This window comes from Hoplias malabaricus, chromosome 9 (genome assembly GCF_029633855.1).
Source record: "Hoplias malabaricus isolate fHopMal1 chromosome 9, fHopMal1.hap1, whole genome shotgun sequence".
NCBI lineage: Eukaryota > Metazoa > Chordata > Actinopteri > Characiformes > Erythrinidae > Hoplias > Hoplias malabaricus.
The window spans coordinates 17,542,034-17,563,129 of NC_089808.1; the positions used below are offsets into that span (position 1 = coordinate 17,542,034).

The 21,096-nt window shown below is 39.7% G+C and overlaps 1 protein-coding gene across 1 annotated transcript in view; it reads right to left on the reverse strand.

Moving 5' to 3' along the window:
* Positions 1-21,096, reverse strand: part of pth1r (parathyroid hormone 1 receptor) — a 115,022-nt gene that overhangs the window by 72,454 nt on the left and 21,472 nt on the right. The window contains exon 3 of the mRNA XM_066680919.1: positions 7,875-7,977. Coding sequence (XP_066537016.1) covers positions 7,875-7,977 — 103 coding nt within the window. The remainder of the gene's footprint in view (positions 1-7,874; positions 7,978-21,096) is intronic.

Here is a 21,096-nt window from a genome sequence, read left to right on the forward strand (position 1 = left end):
TCGAAAAAGCAGGCTCCATCATTTGAGGAGCATGTGAGAAAATAGGAATGGAATTAGGCAGCGCATAGGGAATAGTGCCAGTGAAAGCAGGCCCTCCCAGTCTGCCAGCACACCACAGAGCAGTAGTGGAAGCAGGCAGCCAGCTGGAGAGCAGAGCAGTTGAATGCCAGTGTGTGCATGGGGAAGCAGTGGTAATGGAAGAGGCAGTCTTTTGTTTAAGACTTCCAATTAAAATGTCAGAGTGCTACATGTTCACGTAGCATCCTAACATTTTAACATTAAAATTGATCTAACATTAAAAAAAAGTCTCAAACAGAAAAAACTACAAAAATCAAACACAAGTAAGACAATGGAAAGGCAAAATTGTCATTCAAAGAGACTGTTATACCCATAGGTTAAAATATATTTATTTAGTCAAGCATTTGGTAATTAAATTATAATTGGTTTAAAACCAAAAGATTACCAGAGAATTCTGGTAATCTGAGATGTCTGTGCTGTAAGCCTCTGCTCTTGTGCGGTCACACATTGGAGCTGATATCTCTGGGAGCATTCATGTTTATACTACATTTCTTGCTCTCCCTTTTAATTTATGCTGCTGTGATGAGGTCTGCCAGAGCTACAACATGGAATCAATTATCAGAACTAAATATGTGTTTCTGTGGCAAGTGGAAAAACTGCCAATCTAATCTAACCTGATGGAAAAAATGTGAAAAAGGCTGTCCCTGACTGCCTGACATCCAGTCAGTTTTAACCATAAGACAATGCACTTGTGCATCTCCAGAACACACCTCAAGATTTGTGGTTCCTGCTCCTTTCTCATGAATTATTCTACATGTGGTGGCATGTCTCACCTTCACACCATTCTTAAAACAATTAAGATACACAATGCCCTTTAAAAAACTCATACAACCATACACCACATAAAAACTCAATATAAGTAAACTGGAAAACCTGGAGGAAACCCATGTGGACATGAGGAAAACACCACACTCCTCAGTCAGTCACCTGGAGTGAGACTTGAAGTCTCAAACTCCAGGTCCTTGGAGCTGTGACTGCGACACTACCTGCTGCGCCACCATACCACCCCAATTTAAAATTTGAAGCAAAACAACAACAAAAAAACAAAGAATTGGACCATTGAAACAAAGATACACACAATGTCCAACCCTAAAATGATGCTTTTACCAACACTCCATGCTCATTACTTCACCAGGGAGGAACCAATAATTTTGACCTAGGAGGAGGAGTTTGGAGCCTAGCCCCAAGTCATCAAAGGCTGAGGTGAGTCTGAGGCCTCTCACATTTTTTCCTAAGACTACATGCTGGCATTGTCTAATGTGCATTGGTGAAGGATGTGCAGATGGATATAAAGGAGGGGCCAAAGTAATGAAGGGAGAAAAAAGACAGAGAAACTTAGAAAAAGCTTTTTTTGTGGAGCCAAAAATGTTGGTTTCAGTTTCATTTATGTTTATAATTGTAAATAAATTACTTGAAGGTCATATCGCTGCTGCTTCAAGATTCATCACCACAATGGTTCCAAAAACATTTTCCCTATGTTCTGTGCCATCTGCGTGACAGCCACCCTTCCCCAAAGCCCACATTTGCACCAAGAAGCCACAGGTATGCCTCCTCCACTTCTTTCCTCATGGGGAAAATCTATGGGCCCTTGCCCAAAGAACACCACACCTGCACTGTGGTGAGCCGTAAGAACTGAGCATGTAGCTACTCTAACTCAAAGTGACATTCACGATTGTAATGAAAAACACTTTTTCATTCAAAAGATATTTCCTTTGTCCTCTGCATTTAACCCATCTGTGGTGGTGAACACACACACACACTGATGACTAGAGGCAGTGAATACACACATCTGGAGTAGCAGGCAGATATCCTTGGTGCCCAGGGGACATTTGGGTGCCTTGCTCGAGGGCACTTCAGCCATGAAGGTTCCTGCTGGTTGTGGGGACTGAGCAGGCAACTTTCTGGTACCAAGACAAGTCACATTTTGCCTGTTGAGGAATATATTTGTGCGTAATCACTACACTGATTAAAGCAGTGTATCGTCTGGTGTGAAATTAGCTTTATGGTGAAAAGTTTGTAATATTTGTCTAATATGTTTTGTAAATGGTGGCACGATGGCGCAACAGGAAGTGTTGCTGTCACACAGCTTTTGGAGTTGTGGGTTCGAGCCCTGCCCTGGTTGACTGTCTGTGAGGAATTTGATGTGTTCTCCCTGTGTCTACTTGGGTTTTAATGTACGTTAAATTTGATGAAGTGTAATTATAATATAAAACAAACGAAAAATGATCACTCCATTTATTGAAGATAACGATTTATGCAAATCCTATGTAACCCATTTGAAGATGTAATTGTCCCCATTAACAGTTTGCAATAACTTACCATGAGTCTTTTACATCACTGGCCTTTTACATCACATGAGTCTTTTACATCAGTGGGAAAAGTTCTGGCCCACTGTTCTATGCAGAATTGTTTTTAATTCTGCTACATCAGAGGGTTTTCAAGAGCAGAATTCATGGTTCCATCAGTTGCCCTCTTCCTGTAAAATAAAAGCAGCCCCCCAAGTCTGAGTATGGATTGTCTTTTTTCTGATTTTTGACCTTGCCTGTTTTGTGACTTAGAATTTTGTCTTGGCCCTTTTTGTCCTGTTTTCTATTGGCCTTGAACTGTTCTACAGTGTTTGTTGCTGTATCCTATCTCATTTTATTGAACTTGAGCCTGCAAGCATCTCCATTGTTCCCATTTCTGTCTAACATTTTATGAATTGTGTTCTTTAATACATAGGTAATACATTGTGAGGAGCCATTTGAATTTCAGCAGGCTGTGACGTCAAAGAGCAATGCATTTTCTTCTTACACACGAGAACAGTGAAAACAGCGTGTTCCACACCTTGGTGAGTGTTTCTTTGGAAAACATCCATTTTCAGTGATCTAAAACTCCATTTTCATGTGAATAGGAGGCCAAAAACACAAACAAAAACCTTCATTTTTAAAAATATCTGTATCAGGGTGGATGGAGCCTTAGTAGTTTAGGTGGGCTTACTTTTTCACATTGTAAGGATTCAGACAAGGGCCCAGTTACCCACTAGGCCAACCCCAGCCAGCAGAGGGAGACATGGAGCCAGCACACCTTAATTAGGAGAAATCAGCAGCACCTGTTTCTCTCCTACTTAAGGAAAGCCAACATGCACCTCAGTGTATAGAGTACTATACAAATCTGGCCGGTAATTTTGATACAGTCCCTAGAGTGGTCTACTGGGTCTCTTCCCTGTGAACTCTTCTTGAGCCTTTTGTTTCTTTTATTTAAAATAAAATTTAAAAAACCTTTTCTCACATTTCTAAGCTTATTTTCTTTTTTTCTTAGATCTTTTGGTTTGGCTTCTTTGCCTGTTTAGTTGTCTTTTCCTTCTTTAATTTGGGAAGTCCTTTAGTTGAATTTCGTTTTCTGGTTATTCTGCACTTGAGTCCATTAACAAACTACCCCACTAGTAGCTCACTCAGGGTTCCTTGGCATCAAGCCATCCCTGGGTAAGCTATCACCTTACACACACACACACACACACACAGGGCCAGTTATAACAAAGTACCTTAAATCATCATTAAAGAAAAAAGAATTTTTGCTTAGTTTGTTGATTTGGTCTAACTTTTAAATTATTGATAAATTATTGATAATTGTGCATTGAAAATGTTGGAAAGGTAAACAAACATATTGAATCACAGTATAACACACAAATACAAATTGTAATTATGCAGGAGCAGGTTCCCATTAGGTATAAAAAGGGGCATATAAGGATAGGCTGTCTCTGACAGGCTTCTTCAGAGAATTATATACTATGTTGATTGTGTGTGTGTGGGTGGGTTTTTTGTTTTTTTTTGATAGGTTAGGTGTTTATTATTATTATTCATTTTTCCATACAGCTTTGGGTCCATTAGAAATTGCAACATAAAATGACTGTCGAGGCAGGACATCAAAAATACTTTGTGATGATAACAAATTGAATGACTTGTTATGATTACATAATTCCTTATTACAGCAGTCACAGACTCATAAGCATTTATCATGAAGCAAGGAAACAACATGTGCTCATGGAGTGTGGAGAAAACTCTTGGTTTTTTCATTTTTAAATTCAGTTAAACTTGTTTAAATTAGTGTAAAATCTGTTTTTAGCATAGTTTAGCTTTTACTTTGGGACTGATTAGTTAAATTATATGCTTGGACTAGTTGTAACATGTTGGATATCCTGTATTTTAGCTCTGGTTAAGTTTTTATAGCGCATTTCACTTGTTGGTTAAGTGTTGTGCATTTAGTAAACTTGTAACATCAACTGGAAAACAACTAACCAAAAGGACATAAGAATTTGATAAAGAATAAATATAAATAAATAAATATGTCTCCAAAAAAAAAAAAAAGTGTCTTCACTTGGAATTCTGTGAAGCTGCTTTGTGACAACATCAGTTGTAAAAAGCGCTATACAAATAAATTTGATTTGATTCACGTTCAGGCTTACCACACATTCACAAATAGGTTTTTCAGAATAGATTTCTAAGAACTCTCATAAGAATAGGTTCAATTCCCTGGATGGCTTGCCAGCTACTTCCAAAGATACTGAAAGTGGCTCCAAAAATATCTTCCAGAATTCTGATCCTAACGTCATGGTGGCGCAGTAGGTATTCAGCTCCAGGGTCCTGGGGTTTTAGGTTTGAGCCCCGCTCCCATTGGTTGTCTGTTTTCATGAACTCATGCATACAAAATGAGTGTTGCTGGACCTTGTTCTAGCAGGATTAGACTTAAATTATGGCTGCTGTTTTTGGAAAGTACTTGCACTTTAATGACTAAGATTTAATGTACACTACACACCTCTGTAATAAACATAAAAATCAGTTTGAATCAAAGTGGTCACCCAAAATAATAAACAGATAGAACATGGTACAAAAATGGGTTAATTAAATGAGGAATTGTTTTCCCCGTCTCAGATTAATTACATCTTCCATGTTCTGTTTTGCTGGAAGACTTTCTTAACAAAAGAAAAATATGCCTGTGATGACAATATTATGACAAATTGGCAACATAACAAGCCCACTAGAGCAAGTTAATTTAAAGAGAGAGAGAGAACCCATATCATATACATACTATGTAAACATAGGGGTGTACTGTATGCTTGTGAAATGGGGATAAGAATTCATGCAGAAAAACAGGTGGACTACAGTCTGTAATTATAGAACTACAGTGCTCCTGATAAAATGGACAATGAGTAGATACAAGGTAGGTGTTATTAATCCAGTAAACATTCAGCGTATGTAATCACATGGTCATTAAATTGAGTTTTGCTGTCTAAGTCTCACTAATGGGCAGTAAACTGATTACACCTGATAGCTTTAGCTGATGAAATGTAGAAGTCAGCCAGACAACTCAAACAACATCACTTCAACTCAGCAGAGACATAATGGGACATGACACTCCCTACCCCCAAGCATCTGCATGCTTTAAAGCAATACCCTCAAGAATACTTAATTTTTGCAATGTAGTTGATCAGCCAGTACCACCTAACTTTATAATGTATAATATTATGTAAATATAACTCCAATATTTATTTATATATTTTAATATTCCTGTCAATACAACCATTGGGTGGCACGGTGGCTTAGTGGTTAGCACGTTCGCCTCCCAGCGCTGGGATCTTGGGTTCAAGTCCCATCTGGGTGGAGTTTCCATGTTCTCCCCGTGTCTGCGTGGGTTTCCTCCGGGGGCTCCGGTTTCCTCCCACAGTCCAAAAACATGGAGGGTAGGTGAATTGGCTTCTGTCTAATAACTGTCCTGGTGTGTGAGTGAATGAGTGTGTATGTGTGAGTGAATGTGTGTGCGCCCAGATATGGATTGGCACTCTGTCCTGGGTGAAATCCTAGTGCCCGATGCAGTCCTCCAGGTGGACGGTTGTTCCTGGTGGAGAGTACGCTGTGCGCGTTTGGCTGCCGCTTCTCGCCAGTGTGTGGATTGAATGTTCTGAGCAGTGTGGATTGTAAAGCGTCCTTGGGTGTCTAGAAAGGCGCTATATAAGTGTAACGATAATAAAAAAAAAAATTTAAAAAATGCCATTTGTTTTTGTTCCTTTTTAAAATAATTTCCAGTACAGTCAGTTTTGGAGCATTTCTATTTGTCTTTTTAACATGTAACGTTTACACAATATGAAGGTGTGTTCATGCTGTGTTCAAGTCATGTAGTAAATAAACAATTGACAAAAATGGAGATACATGTTTTTCCTTGGCCAGAGATGATGTATATCTATATATTTCTTTCATTGTTAGTGGTAACTCCATATCTATATATTTCTTTCATTGTTAGTGGTAACTCCATGGCAACAGGTATGTCATGCCATGATTACTGTAAAACCTCCAAACCATTCATTCATTCATTCATTATCTGTAACTGCTTATCCAGTTCAAGGTCGCGGTGGGTCCAGAGCCCACCTGGAATCATTGGGCGAAAGGCAGGAATACACCCTGGAGGGGGTGCCAGTCCTTCACAGGGCAACACAGACATGCACACACATTCACTCACACCTACGGACACTTTTGAGTCGCCAATCCACCTACCAACGTGTGTTTTTGGACTGTGGGAGGAAACCGGAGCACCCGAAGGAAACCCACGCGGACACGGGGAGAAGACACCAACTCCTCACAGACAGTCACCCGGAGCGGGAATCGAACCCACAACCTCCTGGCCCCTGGAGCTGTGAGACACTACCTGCTGCGCCATCATGCCGCCCTCCTCCAAACCATGAGAGAGACAAATACTTTTGGAGTGGTTTCCATGCACATTTTAAATAGTTAACATGCTAGGTTCCCATATATATTGGTATGGTAAATCTGACCATTTCAGAAAACGTCTGCCAGAGATTATCAGAAATTTGGACTTTTTTTTTGATTGTTTGAAATGGTATTTTAACTGAACAGAAGGGAACTCTTTTCATTAATCTATTCTCCTTTTCATTAATCAGTTCAATGCTTTTTGATGATGTTCATCATTCCCTAAATTTAAAATCTTTATCTTTTTTGACATTGCTACAAGCAGGGCCCTAATTTCTTTGATACTCACCAATACCCTTTCTGATACCCTGCACTGCTTCCTATAACTAAGCTCAGTCTTATTCAATGTGTGTATCAAAAATACTGATGCCTCTATGCAAAGTGCACTCTAATGCAGGTGACATTTTATACTGCTCTGCTGGTTCTGTTCATTTAACAAAGGTAAAACTACAATACTTTCTTGATGTTGATAAATCGTTCTCTATGAAGATACAATAGTCATTAATAACACATTTGAGTTTAATAGTGTGTGTGTGTCCGCGTTGCCCTGTGAAGGACTGGCGCCCCCTTCAGGGTGTGTTCCTGCCTTGCGCCCAATGACTCCGGGTAGGCTCTGGACCCACCGCGACCCTGAACTGGATAAGCGGTTACAGATAATGAATGAATGAATGCGTTTAATATTCAGCAGATCAGTAAAATTCACCTGAGCCAAAGAAAGTTATATTGTGCCAAATATTGTTCAAACCATTTTAATATCTAGGCAACAACTTCTAGTGCATGAAATAATTAATAGTCTGCTTGCTCAGGAGTCAACAAAATTTGTATTAGCAATTCCCAATAAGCATTTCCTTACAGATTCAATAGATATTACTTTAAGTAACTTTTATGGTAAGGGTAAGTAGTGTCAGCACATAGTTAATATAATGTGTAAATTTAAAACTATAAACTTACTGGGTGGCTGCATGGGCTGCAGAGACCATGGGTACATAAAAAACACAAAGGATAAACTGGACAGTTGTGTTTTTATTTTCATTATTATCATCAAACACAACTCACCCTGTATTTTTTGTCTTGATTTGATAGCTCGTTCACACTTTCTCTTGGCACTAATCAGTAGATACATCTGCTCCTCTTTAGTGAGAACATCATCAGCCTCAACCTGCAAAAATAAACATTTCAAATTAATCAAAGTAGAAATTGTTTTTAAAAAAAATAACAGAAAGTATGAATAGTAGTTCCTGAGGAATTAGATATTTATGTTTAAGATGATTCTGCTGAATCTAGCAGCATATAAAATTACACCTCTGAAGGTGTTTACAATTCTTCTTACAAAGTCCACAGATTCCCCCCAACACACAAGTTTGTTGCAACCATTCATTCATTCATTATCTGAAACCCCTTATCCAGTTCCGGGTCGCGGTGGGTCCAGGGCTTACCTGGAATCATTGGGCGCAAGGCAGGAACACCCTGGAGGGGGCACCAGTCCTTCGCAGGGCAACACACACACACTCACACCTACAGACACCTTTTGAGTCGCCAATCCACCTACCAACGTGTATTTTTGGACTGTGGGAAGAAACCGGAGCACCTGGAGGAAACCCACATGGACACGGGGAGAACACACCAAACTCCTCACAGACAGTCACCGGAACGGGAATCGAACTCACAACCTCCAGGTCCCTGGAGTTGTGTGACTGCAACACTATGTTGCATCAAAAATGAAACAAATTTCATAGGGCCCTATGAAGAGGTCCTTCAGTCTATTAGCAGCCACCAACTAACTAACTAACACTATTAGTATGATGGGACCCTAGCTGAATATGGAGCTTGGTTGATGTTAAGAACACCTATCATGCATACACTCCCTAAATCACTGGATGCCCCTCAGTCTCACCCATGGCACAGATGTCCAAACCCAGGCTAGTCTTTACTATGTAAGACAGAGTTACACTACATACCAAACAATCACTGGATTAGGAACACCTACCTTGTAGCTACATTCATTGTCCACATTATCAGCTCCTCTGGCAATACACGACCATTTTGTAGTTATACAATTACAGACAGTAGTCCGTCTACCTGTTTCTCTGCATACTTTATTTGCACTTTAATGGTCAGGACTCTCACAGAGCAGGAATTATTTGAATGGTGGCTAATTCTCAGCACTGCAGTGACACTGTTGCGCTGGTGATGTTAGTGTGTGTTGTGCTGGTACAAAGGGATCAGACACAAGTCATACTAGAGTTGTTAAAGCCCGTTATGTCACTGCTGGACTGAGAATAGTATATCAACCAAAAATATGCTGCAGGTGGCATCCAGTGACCAATGATGAAGGAAAAGAGGAAGTCCAACAAAAACCAACCAACAGATGAGCTAATGTTTCTGACTTTACATCTAAAAGTTAGACCAAAAGAGCAGGTCTGTCTACCCGAGTAGATAGTGACTGGACACAGTGTTAAAACTACAGGTGCACTGCTGTGTCTGATCCACTTGTGCCAGCACAACCCACACTAAATCATCACAACCATGTCAGTGTCACTGCAGCGGTGAAAATGATCCACCACCCATAATAATACCTGCTCTGTAGTGATGCTGTGAATGCCCTGAACAATAGGGTGAAATTGGGATAAAGTAAGCAGAGAAACAGACTGTGGACTACAGTCTGTAATTGTAGAACTACAAAGTGCTCCTATATGTTCATTCATTCATTCGTTATCTGTAACCGCTTATCCAGTTCAGGGGTGCTGTGGGTCCAGATCCTACCTGGAATCATGGGGCACAAAGCAGGAATACACCCTGGAGGGGGCGCCAGTCCATAGGGCAACACACACACACACCTACGGACACTTTTGAGTTTACTCTACGGTTACTCAAGACTTACAAGAAGACGTTAGCAACATAACTTTTGAAACCTTTTAAGCAACTGTTATTCCACTTTATACATTTAAACCACACAAACCGATTATATGTAATGTCACTAAACATTAACCTAATGCTACTTAAGTGAAAGGCAAAAAATATAAAGAGTCACCACCTTATCCCCAGCATTTACAAGCATGCTGCTGTCTATACAACCTTAGAGACTTAACAAGGCTGGTATTTTTCTCTTCAACCATAAATATCATTTTATCAATTTTGCTACTTATTCATAATTTTCGTATTCAAGCATTTAGTTCCACCTTAAAGGGGTCCATTAAAGAGTTTTATTTGCGTTATTCTCCAGGTTCTTATTGAATATGCATTTCCAACTTAAACATATATGTGAAGCTAAACCTAGCACTAGGTTTAATAAACAATACTCATTTTGAAACATTTCTTATTTCCCATTTTATCCATTTAAAACACACAACCAAGTGTACATCATGTCACTAATAAATCTACCTACAAGTGAAACGCTTACAGGTGCTGGTCATACAAAAATGAAAAAGTTGATTTATTTCAGTAAATCCATTCAAAAAGTGAAACTTGTATATTATACTCATTCATTACACACAGACTGATGTTTATTTTAAAACCCCAAATTCAGTATCTCAGAAAATTAGAATATTACTTAAGACCAATACAAAAAAAGGATTTTTAGAAATGCTGGCCAACTGAAAATATGAACATGAAAAGTATGAGCATGTACAGCACCCAATACTTTGCTCTTTTTGCCTGAATTATTGCAGTAATGCGGCGTGGCATGGAGTCGGTCAGTCTGTGGCACTGCTCAGGTGTGGTGAGAGCCAAGGTTTCTCTGATGGTGACCTTCAGCTCTTCTGCATTGTTGGGTCTAGCGTATTGCATCTTCCTCTTCACAATACTCCATAGATAGATGAGTTTGCTGGCCAATTAAGAACAGGGATACCATGGTCCTTAAACCAGGTACTGGTAGCTTTGGCACTGTGTGCAAGTCCTGTTGGAAAATGAAATCTGCATCTCCATAAAGTTAGTCAGCAGCAGGAAGAATTAAGTGCTCTAAAGCTCCCTGGTAGATGGCTGTGTTGACCTTGGACCTCAGAAAACACAGTGGACCAACACCAGCAGATGACATGGCACCTTAAACCATCACTGACTGTGGAAACTTTACACTGGACCTCAAGCAACGTGGATTCTGTGCCTATCCTCTCTTCCTCCAGACTCTGGGACCTTGATTTCCAAAGGAAATGTAAAATTTACTTTTATCAGAGAACATGATGAAGATACTGGACTCAGCAGCAGTCGAGTGCTTTTTGTCTTTAGCCAAGGGGCGAGACGCTTCTGACGCTGTCTCTTGTTCAAGGGTGGCTTGACACCCATGTCTTGTACACGTCTGTGTGGTGGTGGTTCTTGAAGCACTGACTCTAGCTGCAGTCCAGTCTTTGTGAATCTCCCCCACATTTTTGAATGGGTTTTGTTTCACAATTCTCTCCAGGGTGTGGTTATCCCTATTGCTTGTACACACTTTTTCTACCACATCTTTTACTTCCCTTCGCCTCTCTATTAATGGGCTTGGACACAGAGCTATGTGAACAGCCAGCCCTGCTTGTGAGGTTATTTTCCCTATTTTAATATTATTATCAAAGCAGTTCCTTATGGAACCAACACTGGTTCTTCTATGGCATCACTCAAATGACCTTTTGAGGTTAAACTGTTAAACAAAAACAGTTTATACTAATGGCCAGAAATGAATGTTCTCTATAAAAAAAAAAAAACTGAAATAAGGTTTCAGACTGGTGAAAGGCAAATACAGAGTTTCTGATAAATAGCCAGTGATCAGGGAAACAGGCTCTAAATTAGAGCTTCACATAGGACCCATCCAACTCTCTTCCTTCTGGCAGCCACACTTTCTATTATTCCAGTCCTACAGCTACACCCTAAGGTTGCTGTGACAATTTATGATCCAATCAGCAACCAGCTACACTTAACATCTATGGTTACTCATTGAGCCCATTACATCAGAACCCAAAATACCCACTGCATCACTAGCTGTCATCAGGTGTCATCAGGTGTCATCAACAGGTGTCATCAGGCAGACACCTCCCCTCATCAGTCCATCCATCCATCCATTATCTGTAACCGCTTATCCAATTTAGGGTCGCGGGGGGTCCAGAGCCTACCTGGAATCATCGGGCGCAAGGCGGGAATACACCCTGGAGGGGACGCCAGTCCTTCACAGGGCAACACAGACACACACACATTCACTCACTCACACCTACGGACACTTTCGAGTCGCCAATCCACCTGCAACGTGTGTTTTTGGACTGTGGGAGGAAACCGGAGCACCCGGAGGAAACCCACACGGACACGGGGAGAACACACTAACTCCTCACAGACAGTCACCCGGAGCGGGAATCGAACCCACAACTTCCAGGCCCCTGGAGCTGTGTGACTGCAACACTACCTGCTGCGCCACCGTGCCGCCCTCCCCTCATCAGTGTTTCACTGAATTAAGCCCATGACATCATCAGAAGGCTCAACAGTGAAGTCTCACATCCCAGACCCACCCCCTCCAAGCTAACATTACAGTCCTACCTTATCCTTAACCATCAACAACCATATATCCACACTGGCCTCCCTGGTGACTAAGGTCTGCACTGTTAATGCATGCTCAGTGCCACCAGTTCCATGTGAACTTTCATCACCAACAATCCTAATAGCACCCCTACAGTGCATTTCCCGAAGTAACCTGTGCTCTCCTTATCCACAACCACTGACTAGACCTTCCAGCTGTTTCTGATAACTCCTTCACAGCTGCCCTTAGTTTCCAGCCCCGGATGCCAAACTGCACAAGCTGATATGTCCCATACCTGGCTACAAATCCCCTAACACCCATGTCCACCCATCTAACATATGCCTGCCACACTCAGCGTACTTCCACTTCTTCCTTTCTTTCATTTCGCTTTGTCTACTGCATCCTAAAATGGATCTATTAACTCTATGAAATAAACTGTCAGTTTATTTTCAGAGTACAGCACCATATCTGGCCTCAGTGCACTCTGAGATCTGCAGTTTTTTTTTATCTACGTCCACCAGCAATTTCCAATCTCGTGCTTTGCCCCATCTACCAATATTTGTAGCTTGTGCACACTCTTGAATACATTCATCCTCACACACAAACCTAATCACTTTATTACTACAACTACTCGCATTTACCTCTAAGTGTTTGCTGTTCAACAAACGTGCTAAAACCACAACCAAGTCCCTGGACCTGTGTGACTATGGTACTCCAGCATTGACCTATTTCGACTGGACTTCTCTGGATTTCAATAGTGGTTAAAGATCAAACATTGTGCAATGTCCTTTTTTGAGCTGTTTGAGCTGTCATGGTTTCTTATAACTGTGCCTATCGGTAACATGTATAATGTAAATAATAATGGTCCTAAAATAGAGCCTTGTGGAATTCCAAATCTTACTTTAGAATAATTTGAATTTAGATTGTTTACTTTTACGAATTGTTAACGTTCCGTTAAGTAAGGTTTGAACCATAATAGGGCTGTCCCTGTGATTCCAACCATGTTTTCTAACCTTTCTATGAGAATATTGTGGTCTATTGTATCAAAGGCTGCGCTTAGGTCAAGAAGCACCAACAGGGATACGTGGCCTTGATCAGAGGCAAGAAGAAGATCATTTGTTATCTTGACTAGAGCTGTCTCTGTACTATGATGTTGCCTGAATCCAGATTGGAATTTTTCATATATATGATTCTTGTGTAGATATGAACTAAGTTGTTGGGCCACAGCTCTTTCTAAGATCTTGGACAGAAATGGCAAATTAGAAATAGGCCTGTAGTTAGACAGTGTACTAGCATCAAGATTTGGTTTCTATAAATAATAGAAGCATTGTAGATTTGCTGAGCAAATAATATATAACTGTTATTGTAGTTGTATTGTCATTTGAAATGATGAAAAACTTTAATTACTGTGCAGAAAGTAACTTTTTTCCCAGTGGCATACCTGCACCTACAATGTCAACCATGTAACAACCATGTCATAGACTGATAGATTGTCAGAAAAAGCATAAGCAAATCTTTACTTCAAATATGTGGAGTTGTAATGTGATTTGTAAATGTGAAACTATCCTATCCTATAAACTAACTATTATGGCTATCTGAAATATATTTATTTTGTTTTAATGTGATAAAAGGTTAAAATTTGAATGTTATTTATATATTTGTTTGTTAATTTACTCAGCCTGACTAAATAGTAAGTAGGCTCAGGATGCTGTTTCAGGTTTGCTTTGCTAGTCTTCACTAGTACTGACAGTCATCAAAAGTGGCTTTTCCCATTTTCCACAGACTTCCCCAAATAACACTGAAGAGCCAATTTATTAATCTAAAAAAAACCTCCTAATTGAGTGGCAGTTGTGGTCTGACTGGAATAACTCCTTCACTTTTAGTAGAAGCACTTTGGTTCACTTTGTATGTACTGTGCCTTTGTGCCCAAAAACAGTATTTCCAGCATTTATAATTGAAGCTTAAACATCCAACCGCCACAGAACCACATCATCTGCAAGTGCAATGTCCATCAATATTTTCTCTTCTCTCAGGTATGAAGTCGAAGGAAGAGGTATTTTGGGCACTGAAAGACAGCACAGAGGGAAGACATTTATGGCTTCTCACAGTAAACAACCACAAATGGAACAACATTTCACCACAAGCAAACACCACACAGATACAAACTCTGTTTGCTGAGTTGGACGAACCAATATAGAATATTCCAGAACCCAAACCAAATAGTCTAAGATAAATTTCATTAAGATTTACTTTAAACCAGCGTGATGCTTTGCAGACGCTAGGCAACTGAAGAATGGATCCACAGAATAATCCTAAAAAGAAAAATATAATTTCAGCACAGCTGCTGGGAAATGACAGATAGCAGTTAGGCCTGGGATCAAAGACCAGTTTCCTTTGCATACAAATTTGTAAAGTAAGTAAAGAAAGTTTACAGGGATAGCTGTGCAGAAAATATAAAAACTACTTTCCTGACCCAAAATATAGAGATTTTTGACTAAAATTCCTTCTTTACTTTAGCTTATTTTAGTTGAAAGTATAATATAGCAAATGATTAATGAAAACTTTTTAATAATAATAATACATTTTATTTATAGGTGCCGATTAACGAGTACCATAAATTCAAGGGAATTCACCTGTCCTACACAGGTTGGTTTTGAGGCATGATTTAAAAATGTCCAGGGAGTCAGTATTATGGATCTCCAGTGGGAGTGAGCTCCAGAGATGGGGCTGAGCGTCTAAATGCTCTAGGCCCCATGTTGGTAAAACGAACTGGGGGGACAGGATGGAGGCTGATGGATAAGTCCAGCTGGATAACTGGAATAGTCCAGGCAGGATGTGACCAGGGAGTAGACCAGGATGGCAGTGTTGTCAGAAGTAAGGGAGGGACAGAGACTGCAGATATGATGAACATAGAAGTATGCTGAATGACGTTATTTATGTGTGTTTGGAAAGACGTGCTATTGAGAACATCAACCAGACTCTTTATCTTAGGGGAGGGCGACACAGAAGTGCTGTAAACGGGGATGGAGAAACTGTTTAGCTGTGGCTGAAATGTGAATGTCTTTAATTGAATAACTTGAGGGCAGTCAGAGAGATATGAAGAGAACCAGTCCAGAAGTGTGTTGGAAAAACTGATGGAGGACGATAGAATGGGAGATGGTCTCAAATGCTGCACTCAGGTTGAGAAGAATGAGTATGGATAAAAATACTTGAGCAATTTTATCAGTTAGCAATTGTGCCTACATAATAACACATTTGCTAACATGGTTTTTGACACTGTGTAAGAGACGTTCATTTTCTATCACTGCGTGTAAGGTATTCACTTATACATTTTAAGTAGCCAGTCCACCTACAAATCTGTGTTTTTGGACAGGAAGCAAAAGCCCCTGGAGGAAACCCACACAGACATAGGAGAACACTTCAAACTTCTTACAGATCTGAGTCACCCAGAGCACAGCTTGAATCCACAACCCTGGAGTTGTGTGAAAGCAACACTTCTTTTTGCGCCGCACTGGACTATTGAGTTGGACAGCACTCTTGTGGTGAAAGCTGGTACAGCAGGCTAATTCTTAGCACTTAGCTCCACAGTAATATTTATTAACTTGATGGCTGGAAGGGTAACACACAAAAAAAATATCTGCTGCACTCCGATGGTCAAAACTCTCAATTTGTATAATACGCTGTAAGCCTTTTTAAAATTTTCTCTGGTATATGTACTGTGTTGGGGAGTAAAGAAATTCATGAAACAGCCTTACATATTTAGAATACAAAATATAAGTAAGTAAGTACACTTGCAATGAAATAGAATAGTTAAATTCCTAAAATTAATGGATTACACTCAAGTACTTATATTATTGGGCTTAAGCCATTTTCTTATTGAGATGGGACGGGGCATGTTTTATTCCGTAATTCTGAAGTGAGAATGTTAAGATGATGGTTTGTCTGAGCTTTCCATTGGCTGGAGGGAAAGGTGTATACTCCACTGCTCCTAAGCAGAGAATGTGCTTCTCCTTGGTCGTCACTTTTATTAAGCCAATGAGCAGCCAGAGTTTGCTGTCCATCATTAAGTGCTGCAATGGTGTCACAGTCCCTACGGGGAGATGTTTTGCGGCAGCGCTGAGAGCAACGGGTCAGTGCTGAAACACTGGGAACTTAAACCTCTGCTTTTAGATAGAACTCATGGCCTTGCATTCCGTAATTCGATTTCAGAAAGTTGGCAACTCTACTGAAACATGACAGCCTCTTTCTCCTCACTTCTACTCCTGGAATCATAACCACTACAGCTGTAGAAACACCCCTAAAATAGATAACACATTTAGCAAAGCTTCAATTAAAATATTTTGCAATCAAAGCAATAATAAAATTGAAGGAGGATTATTCAATACTGCTACCATTAGCAGTGGTTTTGAAGCATTGTTTTGCTGTCTGATTTTGAATTAAGTTGAAATAAACACATGCACTGGATATTTATTAATCCCATTGTCTGTCAAGTCACTTATATAACATAAAGGCAAACAATAGAAAAGATCACTTAAAACACTATTGGTACTTGAGTATATAAATAAAGGTCTTAATAGCTGTGGAATTAGTAATGGTAATATTTGGTCTTTCCCTTACTTTCCTTCTTTTTTAGCTATATGGCCGGCACAGTGGCACAGCAGGTAGTGTTGCAGTCACACAGCTCCCGGATCCTGGGTTTGTGTGTTCCAATCCTGCTCCGGGTGACTGTCTGTGAGGAGTGTGGTGTATTCTTCATGTGTCTGCATGGGTTTCCTCTGGGTGACTGTCTGTGAGGAGTGTGGTGTGTTCTCCGTGTGTCTGCGTGGGTTTCCTCCAGGTGCTTCGGTTTCCTCCCACAGTTCAAAAACACACATTGGTAGGTGGATTGGTGACTCAAAAGTGTCTGTAGGTATGACTGTGTGTGAGTGTGTGTTGCCCTGTGATGGATTGGCGCACCCTCCAGGGTTGTGCCTGCCTTGCACCCAATGATTCCGGGTAGGCTCCGGACACATTGCGACCCTGAACTGGATAAGTGGATACAGACAATGAATGAATAATTAGATCACATTAGGATGGAGTTCTAGTAATTTAATGCATAAATCTTTGCAGTTTCTCTGAATATTTTGTTAAACAAAACAATAAATGGAGTTTCCATGTTCCAGGTTCTCCCCATGTTTGTACGAGCTTCCTGCAGAGTCTCTTTTTTCTCCCACAGTCCAAAAACATGGAGGTTAGCTGAATTGGCTAGTCTGAGAACTGTCCTGGTGTGAGTAAATGAGTGTGCATATGAATAAATGTCTGTATGCTTTTTGCCCAGATGAACCCCTACTGCCCAATGCAGTCCACAGGTGAATGGTCCTTACTGGTTGGGAGTATGCTGTGTGTATTTGGCTGCTTCTTGCCAGTGTGTGTTGACTGAGTGTTGACTGGAATGGTGTTTAATAAAACATGTAGTTTGACCACAGGCAACTAGATTATTGCATTTAGTTGTATTACCTTGCTGCTTAGAATGCTAGTATACCCAAGTATGAAGTACATGAATTGTAAAGATAAATTTGAAGCTATGTACAAAACAAAAATATTTTTAAAAACTGTCCACTCACAGTCCACTCTGTTAGATGCTGTTGGTCCACCTTGTAGATTTAAATTCAGAGAGAGTAGCTCGACTGTTCTTGCACAGTTTGTGTTAATCGTCATCTAATACTTCATCAGTGGACACAGGACGCTGCTCACAAGATCCTTTTGGCTGGATATTATTGGTTGGTGGACTATTCTCAGTCCTGTAATGACACTGAGTGCTTTAAAAATTCTAGCAGCCCTGTTCTACCTGATAAACTCATACCAAAACAACACACACTAATACATCACCACCTGAGAATAATTCCCCACAAAAATCATACCTGCTCTGTGGTGGTCCTGACCATTGAAGAGCAGGGTGGAATAGGGATAGGAGAAATATGCAAAGAAACAAATGGATTACAGTCTGCAATTGTAGAACTTCAAAAAATGCCCCTGTATGGTCAATGGAACTGATAAACTGGACAACGAGTGTAGCTACAAGGTAGGTATTCCTAATCCAGTGATTGTTTGGTATAAATTTATATAGTAAAGACTAGCCTTGGTTTGGACACCTGTGCCTTGGGTGAGAGTGAGGGGTAGCCAGTGGTTAAACTGTAGTCTATGATATGCAAAATACACACTGTGCCACTTTGACTTTTAAACTACTTTTAAACCACCACATATTTAGGGAAATTTATACATCCTGTAGTAATTTTAAAGAAGTTCAGCATCCCACTGATGAACAACATTTGGCTTTGACAAGAACATGATGGCTTTAGAGGCTTTACAGGCTAAATGCTCTGCACGGGAAAGCATTGTATTTTATCATAAATCATACGCTTTATATATAGAGGAAAGTGATAGATATAAATCTACAGGTGTCTTTGAGAAACATGAAAAAAGTGTCAAATATATGGAGCCATAGCATTTGTTCACCATCACCAACATTTATCAATTCTCCATTGTCCAATTTCTGCATAATTAAATAGCACAAAAAGTGTGAACACAATTTAGTGAGAGTGGACTGATGGAAAATGCTTTAAAAAACCTTACTTGGAATTGTTGATAGGAACTGTATTTCTAAAGGCTTTAATGCCTTACTGACATTTGAGAATATTTGGGATTTCCATTAACTTTTTAATATGCTAGAATGTTATAATCTATAATCTAGGTTGCAATTTTTCTGATTTTCCTCCATCAACATATTAGATTTAGATATCAAAGAAAGTGATATTTGAGTTGTAGAATCCTGGTACCATTAAGGTAAAGACAGATAATTTGGATGTGTGTGTGTGCGTATATATATATATATATATATATATATATATATATATATATATATATATAACTTTATAATTTGTTCATCTCATTGTAGAGGTAGTGCATGATGGAAATTGGGGCCCATATTTTTATGCGTTTTGGTCATTTGCCCAAGGACAAAACTTTCTTCATTGTTTTTGGCCATGATTCAAGCAGCTTCTCCAAAAATGTATCATACAGTCCTCTAAAATTATAGTTCAAGAAAAAATGTGTTTTGAAGGTGTCCACAATCTAGAAAAGAAAAAATAGGGGGGGATAAGGTTTAGCTACTTCCAACATGTTACACCAATTTTTTTAAGCCTAGCAGCACCCTGGCCTGTGTAAAGACTATATGGCTCAGTGCCACTCACCCTCAACTGTGCAATTTGCATTTCATGACAAAAAACCACAAACCACAAGACTGGCTGTCCTTTGGAAAAGCTAAAAAAATCTCATGCTAGTTTAGCGCGCCATTCAGGCCCCTAATTACAGCCTTGCTTTGGCTAGATAGGCCTGCAGAGCTTCAGCGCAACCTCACATGGAAACATCTTGTGCGTATACACACAATGAGGCCAGAAATTTAAAAAACACAGCATCTCTTACAAAAATCATTTTAATATTATACCACATTCGGGATATATTTATGTGTTCGTCTATTTTTTTTAAATTAATTCATGCATTTTGCATGTCTTCCTCAGAAATGTCCTCACACATGAGAAAAAATATCATGGATATATATATATATATATATATATATATATATATATATATATATATATACTACCCTGCTGTAGGATTTATGTTAGGATAAGTTGCCAAGAGTTCAAAGAGTAAGTCAGTATGTTAATGGGAAACAGTTCTGTGGATACAGTATAATAGGTTATTTATTTGTGCAACGTTAAACGTTTTGTGCAACATTTCAAGACAGGAGATATTACACAAATATTTCGTGCGGATTACAAATTACAGCACAAGAGATAGTCACACTAAACCCTGGTGTACAGCAACCTAAATAAAAGGTAGGGCATTTAGATAGGCAAAAAGGAGTATAAATAAGATGCACAGCATAAATTCCCTTATGAGGGTAAAGGTAAGGTAATTAAAGGTAACTATATTGATAATACATTGTTTATACATTTTTAATTTTTTTAACATTTGTTTCAGCATATACAGTTTTGGAATGCTGAAACAAATAACAGTAAGCTAAAATTGTATAATGCACTAGAGGAAAACACACATCCCATGATGAAAACATTAAAACTTGTGGAGCATGTGCAGGGCATGTGTAGGACAGTTATCAGTAGCACAACATAACAGAACACCTGTTTCCTCAGGCACTAAGTACCACAGCCAACACTCAGCTGTACATTAATGAAGTAAGTAAACAGTTTAATTGTATGTCATTGGAGGCGATGGGGATGTACACAGCTTTGTTTTAAGTAGCCTAAGCCTGGCATTTAAGCTGGTAGATCTTTCATTTGTTAAGATTTCAAAGGGTGATCTTGTGTGTAAAAAGGCCACTGAACTGGATGAATTAATAAATAACCTACAAAACTATGACAAAATCCTGCCCCACTTTTCTCAAATTTAATTTATTTTGTTATATATGGACAGGGAAAAACGTTCCCTTTGAAAAGTTGGGGACAAGAATGAAGCTGGGGACAAGAATGAAGCCCTGAATTTACTTGTTACGTTTAATAAATCAGGCTGCAGGGTGGCGCAGCAGGTAGCTCTGCTCTGGGTCACTGCCTGTGAAGAGTTCTCTGTGTTCTCCCTGTGTCCATGTGTTTTGAGCTCCAGTTTCCTCCCACGGTCCAAAAACACATTGGTAGGTGGATTGGTGACACACGAGTGTCCCTAGGTGTGAATGTGTGTCACCCTGTGAAGGACTGCCACCCAGGGTGTGTTCCCGCCTTGCGCCCAGTGATTCCAGGTAGGTTCTGGATC